This window comes from Gracilinanus agilis, chromosome 4, assembly GCF_016433145.1.
Source record: "Gracilinanus agilis isolate LMUSP501 chromosome 4, AgileGrace, whole genome shotgun sequence".
NCBI lineage: Eukaryota > Metazoa > Chordata > Mammalia > Didelphimorphia > Didelphidae > Gracilinanus > Gracilinanus agilis.
Window position 1 is genome coordinate 288,361,573 of NC_058133.1, and position 11,817 is coordinate 288,373,389.

Sequence of the window (11,817 nt, forward strand, 5' to 3'; positions counted from 1 at the left end):
AGTCCCCTAGAGGGAAAGCAACTTGCCTAAAGTCATTGAGGTTGTAAAGAACAGAGCCATGGTTTAAAAGCCAGGTCTTGATTCCAAATCTGGTGGTCTTTTTATTTTTTTAAACTCATCCTTTCTGTCTTAGAATCAATACTAAATATCAGTTCAAAGGCAGAAGAGTGGTAAGGGCTAGGCAATGGGGTCAAATGACTTGCCCACACAGAAAAGAAATATCTGAGGTCAAACTTGAACCCAAGACCTCTCAACTCCAGGGTCAATATCCATTGAGCCACCTAGCTGCTTCTAAAGGTCTTTCAACTAATTTTGAGTATCACACACATCATACTAATTTTATTTTTCCCAAGAAATGGTGGGGGAAGGGAGGGAAATGTGAATCTTAAAATATTTGAAAGATCTGTGATTCTGTGATTGTGTATGTCTGTACAAATACTGAGTCCTCTATGACTTACGTAGAGATTAAAATTTATATTCAATAACTATTATATTTTATAAATTTTTATTAATAATAAACTAACAAAAAAAACTAACTGAAAGGTACTAACCAGCCCACTCCCAAGAGCAAAAGAGTAAAAGAGCATGGAGCTACAGGACTTATAAAACAATAACATGACCATGCAAATGTGGAGGCACAGGAGAGATCAAAGGGAATTTTGGGAAATACCAAGGGACTTATGGGAGATGCAGTGCAAGGTTCGAAATCTCCATTTATATACTTAGTAGGTAGTATTTGAAAGTTCTAGTAGTTGGAAAATTCTGTACCCTAGATCCATCTTATTGATCAGCTTCCCTCGCCTTAGCATAAACTGGTCTTCAGATTATAGACATATAGTCTATCACTGGGGCTCATCCTTGAAGATGAAGATTACAACCTTAATGACTTTAGGCAAGTCACTTCCCCTCTGGGGGCCTTAGATCATCCTTTTCAGCTTCCTAAGGCATGCCAGAGCTACCTTCCTAATGACGTTGCCTTCAAGAGCCACCCAGGGACCTCTTCATACCACAATGAAACCCTGGAAGAGATCCTGAGTAATGGATGCATTTCAGATTTTAGTATTATCTATGCATATTCATAGAATATGAATTCCTTCTCTTTTTGTTACATCTATAACTTCATTGATGAAGGGAACCCCTAATTAGGAAAATCCCTTAACCTTCACAGCAGATGGGCACAGACTCTAAGACTATATCATCTTAGAGAATTGCCAAAATTTTAAATGACTTACCCAAGCTAACAATCAGCGTGTGGTAGAGTCAGTATTTGAACTTGTCTTCCTGATTCCAAAGTCATATCCATCTACTATGCTGATTCTCTTAATATATCCACATCAAGGAATTATTGCAGATGGCTAGATATAGTAATTCCTTGGGATGGAGAAGAGGTTACATCTCTTCAGTGTTAGTGTTAGGTAATTAGAAGCATTTTTAAAAATTGAAGCTAAGGGCTAGGAATGTGCAATATATATTAGAAATAGGGCAGTTAAGTGACTCAGTAGATAGATTGACAGGCCTAGAAATAGGATATCCTATGTTCAAATCTGGCCTCAGATACTTCCTAACTGTGTGACCATAGGTAAGTCACTTATCCTCAGTTGCATAGACCTTTCCACTCTTCTGCTATGGAATCTATATTTAATATTGGTTCTAAGAGAGAAAGTAAGGGCTTTAAATATATATTAAATATAAAAATGTATATATTTACATAAGTATATATTAAGTAAATTTAAATGTATATATTTGTGTATGTATATGTGTGTATGTACATATGGATGTGTGTATGTATATGTGTGTGTTTACAAAAGGAACTTGCAATATAAGTAGTACCCTCAGTGTCTAAAAACTTGAGCAATCTGATCATGGATACAGAAAAGCAGCAGGGTTCAATGGAAAATACACTGTACATTGGTCCAAAGGGTCTTCTCTAATCTATAAATTATAGAAATCGAAATAGATTATTTCTAAGACTTCCTCCAGGAATTCCATGTGAACTGGAACAACCTCCAGGAATTGATGCAGAGTAAAAGGAACAGAACCAGGAGAACATTGTACACAGAGTCCAATACACTGTGGTAAAATAGAATGTAATGGGCGTCTGTACTAGCAACAATGCAATGACCCAGGACAATTCTGAGGGACCTATGAGAAAGAACATTATCCACATTCAGAGAAAGAACGGTGGGAGCAGAAACACAGAAGAAAAACAACTGCTTGGTCACATGGGTCAATGGGGATATGATTGGGAATGTAGACTCTAAAAGACCACCCCAGTGCAAATAACAATAATATGGAAATAGGTCTTGATCAATGACACATGTAAAACCCAGTGGAATTGCTTGTTGGCTACGGGAGGGTGGGGAAGAGAGGGAAAGAACATGAATCTTGCATCCACGGAAGAATATTCTAAATTAATTAATTAGATAAATTTTTCCCCAAAAAAAGACTTCCTCCAACTCTTAAACCCAGGATCCTAAGTGACTCACATTTTGTACTCTGAGCTCCCTCATCTATAAGAGAAGGCAACAATAATTTAACTTTGTATCACATTTCAAGCTTTACAAAGCATTTCCTGAACAATGACATTGAGATTTGAGGAGCACCATTATCCCCATTTTACCAATGAATGCTTTGAAAGATTAATTTACTTTCCCAGCATCACAAAATAAATTAGTATGAGAGCTAAGATTCAAACCCAGGTCTCTCCTGATGCCAACTCTAATGCTCTTTTCAAACTTGTACCAACTATTCCCCATGATAGAGAAACCATTCAATAAACTCCAAAGTGACATAAAAACTTTAGTTGTCTTCTCAAATTCGAAAAGAGGTTGGAATAAATTATTTCTATTGTCCCTTCCAAACTCTGAAAATGATGGTCATAGTAGTTACCATATCTATTACTCAGGGCAAACAATGCATTATTTCCTTGCATCATACACTTTGACCTCCTTAGTGAATGGAATTTTTTTTAACCAAATACCGTCAAGTCAGCATAACCAGAAATGACAGGTAAGAAGAGTGTTATACTATAAAAGCTAAGGAGAAATGACAGTTCTACACATTGCCAGCCTCTCAGAAGATACATACTCATCGATCAGAAACCAAGGAAGAGAGATCACTATGTCTTCTCCGAGCATCTTGCCAGGGGTAAGTACAGCAATAACCTGAAAGTCTCTCTTTTGGAATGTCCCAAAAAGACTTCTTGCCTGAGTACACCAGAATATTGACTGCTTTCTATAGGAGATGAAAGAATAACACATATTTTGGATGGGAAATGCAGAGGGCTGTAAGTTATGTTGAAATAATGGCCAACATGAAAAATTAGATTAAAACTGAAAGAGATCTCTGCCTAAGCTAAACCACATGGGATGCGTCACATTCACATGTTTCAGTACGTTGTTCTCAGGCTGCAGAGAGAACTTTAATATGATGCTCCTGTGGTGGTATTTGCCTTTAAATGGGTCATCCTGTCTAAAATGGGTCTTGGATATGTGCTCTCCTGAGCTTGCTTTCCATCATTTTCCATTGTATTCTTGATACAATATTCATATTCTAACAAGATGGGTATGATAATGTGTTGTCACACACATATTCAAATTCCAACTAGCTAGGTAAAGTTCTGTCTTCAATTTGTTGTGTATTAGATAAAAATTCTTTCCTGAAGTTGACACTCTATCCCCTACTTCCATGCAATGGCACAAGCTATTCTTCATGGCTAGAATGCACTGCCTGCTTATCTCTACCTCAGAGACTTTGTCTACCTTCAAGGGATATTTCGGAAGTCTCCTAAGCTCACCTCCTCACCTTCACCTCCTCAATGAAACCAGACCTCAACCACTCTCTCCCACTCAATCTCCTTCATATTAGACTTCTTTGTGTTTGTTGTATTTCCCCAGTAGAATGAGAAATTTCTGGGTTTCTCAGATGAAGTATAGAAGAACTTGGAGTCAGTAGACCTGGGTTTGAGAAAATCAGGTTCTAGCATATTGGCTATGTGATCATGAGAAATGGCTTAAGCCCTTTGAACCTGTCTTCTTATCTTGAATATTATTTACATGCCCTTTTCAGAAGGATATGGTGGAGGAAAAAAGCTTTGTAAATCTTAAAATGTAATAGAAATTATAAGCTATTATTATTCCCAAAAAATGTAGCCACCAGGACAAATTAATAGGTAGGCATCATCTCTAGGAAAAGGTAAATTTGTAGTTCGTTAATGTTTTGGTGAACTTAAAGGTTTTTTTTTTAACTTCATTTGCAAAATTGTTGGGATTCTTCCCATGACTTAGCAAATAACAATATAATGATTATCCAGAATTGCCAAAATGATCATATGATCATAGATCCAAGGCAAGAAAGTATTTTAATGGCCATCCACTCCAACAGCTCATTTTACAGATAAGGAAACTGAGGCCCCAGAAGATAAGGTGATTTGTTCAAGGTTGGACATGTAGGAGGGAGAGATGAGATTTGAATTCATGTCCTCTGACTCCAATTCTTAATATAAAAACTGTTCTTGTTTTCTGAAGTCTTTACTTCCAAGGTGCTCCAAGCTCTTCAATTCACAATGGTCTTCCCAATACTCTATAAGGTAGAAAATTATTTACCTAACTTTGCAGAAGTATAGATGTCATTTCTTCTCATAAAGATGAGCATGCTGACCTAAAAGTCCCCAAAACCAAGTCCTATGATCTCAACCAAACAAAAGATCATTTCAAGAATCATTATTTTTTATCTAGAATGGCAAGATAAGCTACGTTCTAAAAACTGAATTAGCTATGAAGTCAAGACAATTGCATTAACAACTGTGCTGATCTCTTGGGGTTTTATTGTTACAGGTATAGTCTAAACCTCACAAGCTGGTCTATGTAACACCATGCTAGACATCTAGTTCAATTAATTGTTCAATATTGCCATGTCAAATGACTTCTAGATTAAGTCAACATTTTCCTCTTTCACTAGGTTGTGATGAAAAGTAATGTAGGTACAGCCTTAATTTAATGTTGGGTAAGTGGATCACAGATACAGACCTGGAAGGGATCCTACATGCCATCTAGTCCAACGTTCTAATTTTACAGCTGAGGAAATCAAGACCCATGAAAGTTAAGTGGTTATTCAAAGTCAAACAGGTAGTAAGCATCACAGATAAAATTGAACCTTATCTCTAACTCCAGAACCAGAGTTTCTTTCCACTGCAGCAACCTTACTTTGACTTCATTTTCTCAGACCTTTGCTTTTCTCTAGAAAAATGAAGCCAGAAACTACATCTATATTTTACATTTCACATTATACCACCATTTAAATTAATGCAGACACCACCACCCTCAAGCTCAATAACTGAAATAAGAAAACATTCTGTTGGCAAGTAAAAATTCCTCTGAAAAATCACAAAATGGCCTGGATAGTCTTTGGGCTATTCTTCAGGCCACCAGCAGATGCCTGTATCATCATCACTAGGAGAATAGAAAACATGGAAGATGAGTCTGTGGTCCCTTCGATTGTTTGGTGTTCTTCGTTTTTTTTTTTTTCTTTTTCTCATTTGCCTGAAAATTTTTTGTATCTCTTGCACATTCCTATTATCAAGGGTTCCCTAATAATCCAGGTCATTTATCTACTCTCACATTTCTCTCCCCTTTTCTCCCCCAGTTCAAGTCATTGCTGCTGTTGCTGATTCTGGCATTCATGATGAAGAGGGGAGTCTCAATGCCGAAGAGGTCAGGCTGCCCCAAAGCAGAAGGGAATGACTCTTTGCAGAGTGTAAGGATCAACATGAATATCATTAACCGGAACCAAGGCTCAAAGATATCCCCCGATTACAAGAACCGCTCTACCTCTCCCTGGGATTTAGTGTAAGTAAGACCCCACCACAACCCTCAAATGAAAGTGCTCCTCTGCCTTATACCAAATGGATGCTTTACATCTAAGAGCGGGAACTGCACTGTGTATCTCTTTGCAGATTCCCCAGAGACCTTGCTTTCTTCTTCCTCTTCTCTTTCTCTTCTTCCTCACCATCTGACCACTGAGAATAGGTGAAAACAACTCAATCAGTGATATTTCTCATGAATGATACTATATTAAATTCTTTGTCTGCAAAATGGCTCTAATAACTTCACTGCCTCCCACAATGAGTTATTAGAGGAAGGACAGAACTTTAATAATCACCAGCTTTTACATAAACACCTCAAGGTTTGCAAGGTTCTTTACATGTAATCTCATTTTATCCTAAGTCCAGCACACTATCCACCTATGCCATCTTGCAGCCTCTTAAGTATTAAAATGTTCAAGAAATGTGGCATTTTGGGACTCCTCTAGTGAGTATATGTTTCTTAGAATCAGAAGACCTGAGTCTGGACTCTTCTAGCTAGCTGTGTGTTACTGAGCAAAATTATTTAACCTTGCTGTGTATCATTTTCTTTTTCTGTAAGATGAGAATCACAAAGTTCAAAGTACTATATCAATGAGCTATTTAGAGAGGAGAAAGACAAAAGGATAGCAGAGTTCACATCATTTTTCTACAGTTCTCCGTTCCCAGAGGATTAAGCCTCTTCTGAGCTCCTTCCCATGAATCTTGCATCAGAGAAAACGAAATGTTTTGAGGCATCATGTTTAGTGAAAAGAACACTGAATTTCATATCAAGAGACCTGGATTCAAGTATCACCTCTGCCACTAAGTCTCTGTGCAAAACTTGGGTAGAATTCTATGATTCTAAAATTCATAGGATCATTAGTTTATCCCCCTTATTTTCTTTCTATCAATTTATTTTTATTTTATTTATTAATTATGAAATTTTTTCCATGATTCCATGATTCATATTCTTTCCCTCCCCTCCTCCCGCCCCATTCCCATAGCCAACTCAAAATTCCACTAGGTTTTACATGTATAAAAACCTATTTTCATATTATTAATATTTGCAATAGAGCGATTGTTTAGAGTCTACATCTCAGATCATATCCCCATCGACCCATGTGATCAAGTTGTTTTTCTTCTGTGTTTCTGCTCCCACAGTTCTTTCTCTGGATGTGGATAGTGTTTATCCCCCTTATTTTCAAAGAAAAGATTTCACCGATCAGATGAATCTCCATCCTAAACCTATTTCACTATCTCCTCAGACTCTTTTTACTATTTAACCATCATAACTTTAAGAAAAATATCCCTTGTATCTAACCTAAATCCCAGCTACTGTGGCTTAGGCTCATTTTGTCTTTCCTGATCATGATAGAAGGGGAATAGAGAAATTAGATGATGTTCTTCACCATGTGTAAACTTATTAAGATCTTTTTAAAGTAATACCTTGATGATGTCTGGACTTAATCCTCCTGAAAAATTCTTCCCCTTTTGTGTTCCCATTCCCATTATGTTCAAGCTTCCCTGAGGAATCACATCTCTCTTTGTTTTCTCCTCTAGGCAAAATGTGGATAACAACAGACTACCCCGGGTGATCTGGCAAGCCAGATGCCGTTACTCCGGCTGCATCAGTGCTGAGGGGGAAATGAATCATCACATGAACTCAGTGGCCATCCAGCAGGAGATCTTGGTCCTCAGAAGACAATCCTCAAACTGCCCTACTTCCTTCCAACTAGAAAAGATGCTGGTGACGGTGGGCTGCACCTGTGTCACCCCACGCACTGTGTCCTGAAAGCTGAGGGTAGCTCATTGGGAGGGTGCTTCAGAGGCAATGGGGCAGCCTCAAACTTTGCTTCCAGAAGTAGATACCTCCCCTTAGCCTTACACAAACCCTCAGAGAGCAATCCCATCTTGGACCAAATTCTAGAAAATCTAAAGATCATTCAATCCTTAGATTGGATTCTATGATTCCAAAATTGATAGGACCATTAGTTTGGACTTCTTGAGGTGGGTGGGAGGGGGAGAATGAATGAGATAATATTTGGACATTTCTAATATGTAAATTTGTTTTCTTGGAGAAGCATATTTATTATAATTTATTATGTATTTATAACAAATCATATGTATTATATTACATATTATATTGTTATATTTTTATAAATAAAAATAAATGTTAACATACACAAAAAAGAATAGGTTGTGCTTATTCTAACTTCAAATTTCTGTTCAAAAACAAGGACCAGAGAACCCACTATCTCTATAAATTTAAATTCATGTTGACTTCTAATTTAATTTTGGGGTTTTTTTAAGTTGATTATACAACCTTAGACCTTTGAGGAGAGATGCCTCAATTTGCTAATAGACCCCATTATTTTTTTAAATCCTTGCCTCTCATCTTACAAGCAAAATCAAAATAATCTTTATTGAGCAAGAATATACATGTGGATGTGGACTTTTCATCCTATTGCCAGAGGAGCTCAGCTCAAAAGTGGCAAGGAATAAATTAAATAATCTAGAGAAGAAGAGAATCTAGAGATATTCTAGAGAATAATCTAGAGTGAAGGGGCCAATCCAGGGAGGAATATGAGGTGGTATGGGTGAAGAGTTCCCTAAAATGGGGCTGATGGATTCTCAGATGCAAGGGGGAATAGGTTCTTTGGTACATCTAATTGGCTTAAGACACCAAGATAAGAGTATGAAGTAATTCATTCTCAAGATTTCAACAATACAATGTCCCACTGAGTCTTAGGACCAGGTGCCCATAATTGAAGCCAAGGGATAACAGTTAAGCAGCTCTACAATAACTTATCAGAGAAAAAGAGTCACATGGACTACAGATACTAAGTCTAGGATCAGATATACCAAGTCTAGGATTAGACATGTTCATGCAAAGCACAAGGACTTTGGTTTTCTCATTCTTGAGAGACCATGATAACTGGCAAGGAATGAGCCAGTGACTGAGGGGCTCCCAGCTCCAAACTAATATCCCCAAACTGAGAAGTCTAGATTCTATGGTTACCTGGTTACCTCAGTCAGGCTGTTATTTTCAAAGACAATTCTTCAAGATACTCTGTCCTAAAGACAATTTCTCCAAATCACTCTGAATCTCAAGTAAATAGAGTCAATCTTACTTCATTAGATTCATTACACACATATTAGGACAACTTGCATATATCATGATAATTTACATACTTCCAACTCCCAATCTTTCAATGAATCCAATGATCAAATTACACCAAGAAAAAAGGGAGTAGAATGAATTCATCTTCTCTCTAAAAGTTAAATGGAGAATTTTTTCTTCTGAGGACACATCATACCCTTTTGAACCAAAAATGTTGGCTGAATTTAGTTTTATATTTCTTCATTTAATTCTACCAGACATTAATATCATTTTCCTAAGATAGACAACAAGACTAATTCTGTGTTCAGCTCAGTACCATGTAATTATTATATGATGAATAAAAGTTTGTAAGAAGAGACCCACTTCTATACATTTTTTCTTCAAATTACTTAATTACTTCAAATTACTTAGTTCTACCTGCTATGTGCTTACCCTATCTAATAACTTTCTTTTTCTGTAAAGATATTTTATTTTGCCAATTACATATAACAATTTTCCAAATGAATTTTCTGAAGCTATAAGATCCAAATTGTCTCCCTCCCTCACTTTCCTCCCACTTCCCTAAGTTAGTAAACAATTTGATCTGGGTTATACATGTATTACCATGGAAAATTTATTTCCATATTGTTCATTTTTATAAAAGAATAATCATATAAAACCAAAAACCCAAATAAACTAAAGTGAAAATAATATGCTTTGATCTGCATTCCAACTCTGACAGTTCTTTCTCTGAAATTAGATAATATTCTCTGTCATAAGTCCTTCAGAATTATCCTGGATCATTGTACTGCTAAGAATAGCTGTCTTTCGCAGTTGATTTCACAATATTGCTGTTACTGTATACAATGTCTCTTGGTTCTGCTTATTTAACTCTGTATCAGTTCACATACACCTTTCTAGCTCTTTCTGAAATCAAAGCTATCAATAACCATATGAAAAAAGTTCTTTGATTAGGAAATGCAAATTAAAACAATTCCGAAGTACCACTTCATCTCTATATTGTGTGTGTCTCCCTGCCTCAAATATATTTCTCATAAATAATATGTCATAGGATTATGGTTTTTAATCCTCTCTGCTATCCACTTCCATTTTATGGGTGAGTTCATTCTATTCACATCCACAATTTTGATGACCATCTAGGTATTACTCTACCTCTTATTTTTCCCTTTTGATCCTGTTCTTTTTCTCTCCTTTCACTCTCTCCCTCTTCACATATGTTTTGCTTTCCTCCTTCCTTATAATAATCCCCTGCCCACCAGCATCTTATTCTCCTCTCACTTCTCTACAGGGTAAGATAAGATTCTATGCCCAAGGCATATGGTTATTATTCCCTCTCTGAGCCAGTTCACATGGAAGTAATGTTTAAGCATTGTCTGTCACCATCCTCATGCTCCTCTCCACTGTAATACTTATTACCATACACACACCTCTTTAGGTGATATAATATAGCCCATTTTAACTCCCTCTTCCCTTTTCTCTCAGTGCAATCCTCTTTTCTACCCATTGATTTTTTTATATTGCATGTCATCCTAAACAGTTTATGTCAACACCTTCAATCTATGTATACTCCTAACTACTCTGATGATAAAAAAATTTTTAAGAATTACAAGTATCATCTTTCCACGTAAGAATATAAACAGTTCAATCTTATTTAATCCCTTAAAATTTCTCTTTCTTATCTACCTTTTTTGAGTCTTGTATTTGGACATCAGATTTTCTGGTCCTTTCATCAGGAATGCTTTAGAAATCTATTTTATTAAAAGACCATTTTTTCCTCTGAAAAAATAAACTCAGTTTTGCTGGGTAAGTGATTACTGGTTGTAAACCTAGTTCCTTTGCATTCCAGAATATCCTATTCCAAGCCTTCCAATCCTTTAATGTAGAAGCTACTAAGTCCTGTGTAATCCTCACTAAGGGACCATTATATTTGAATTGTTTCTTTCTGGCTGTATGGAGTATTTTCTTCTTGACCTGGGAGCTCTTGAATTTGGCTGTAATATTCCTGTGAATTGTCATTTGAGGATTTATTTCAGGAAGTGACCAGTGTAATCTTTTGATTTCTATTTTATTTTTTGTTTAAGTATATCAGGGCAGTTTTCTTTGATAATTTCTTGTAATATGATGTCTAGGCTTTTTTTATTTAAATCATTTAGATAGTCCAATAATTCTTAGATTGTTTCTCCTGGATCTAATTTTCAGATAAGATATTCATTCGATGAGATATTTCATATTTTCTTCTATTTTTAATTCTTTTGATTTTGTTTTATTGTTTCTTGATATCTCATGAAGTCATTAGACCAATTCTAAATCTTAAGGAATTATTTTCTTCCATGAGTATGAGCCTCCTTTTTCATTTTGGTCAATTCTACTTTTTAAAAAACTCTTCGTTGGATTTTTGTATCTCTTTTTTCATATGGTCAATTCTACTTTTTATGCTGGGTTTTTTTTGCATTACTTTCCTTTTTATTCCCCAGTTTTCGGCTGCTTCTCTTATTTGAGTCTATTAATTCCTTTTTTCATCTCTTCCAGAGCCTGAGATCACTTCCATTTTTCTTTGAAGTTGTGCAGTTGGCTGCTTTGATCTTGCTGTCCCCTTCAGAGTCTGTACCTTACTCTTCTTTTTCTCCATAAAAATTTACTATGGTTAGGGGTGTGTGTGTGTGTGTTTTGGGGTTTCTTTTTATTGTTTACTCATCTTCCCAGCCTTTTTTTTACTTTTATCTGAAAGGTAGGCTCTATTCTCAGGGTAGAGAGAGCACCCTTCTTAAACTTCAGTTCTTCCTTGCTGCTACCCTTAGCTCTAGTTCTGGGTTTCTGCTTTTCCAAGGTGGCATGATGGTCTGTGGGCTGAAAG

The 11,817-nt window shown here is 36.3% G+C and overlaps 1 protein-coding gene across 1 annotated transcript; it reads left to right on the top strand.

Moving 5' to 3' along the window:
• Nucleotides 1–3,120: 3,120 nt before the first annotated feature.
• Nucleotides 3,121–7,634, top strand: IL17A (interleukin 17A). Its single transcript, XM_044676530.1, has 3 exons — nucleotides 3,121–3,147; nucleotides 5,644–5,846; nucleotides 7,403–7,634. The coding sequence occupies exons 1-3, from the start codon at nucleotides 3,121–3,123 to the stop codon at nucleotides 7,632–7,634; spliced, it is 462 nt and encodes a 153-aa protein (XP_044532465.1).
• Nucleotides 7,635–11,817: the final 4,183 nt, after the last annotated feature.

Coding starts and splice junctions, on each gene's coding strand:
- IL17A (XM_044676530.1), top strand. CDS start 3,121: ATGTCTTCTCCGAGCATCTTGCCAGGG. Junction 3,148..5,643: donor CTCCGAGCATCTTGCCAGGG/GTAAGTACAGCA, acceptor TTTCTCCCCCAG/TTCAAGTCATTGCTGCTGTT. Junction 5,847..7,402: donor ACCTCTCCCTGGGATTTAGT/GTAAGTAAGACC, acceptor TTTCTCCTCTAG/GCAAAATGTGGATAACAACA.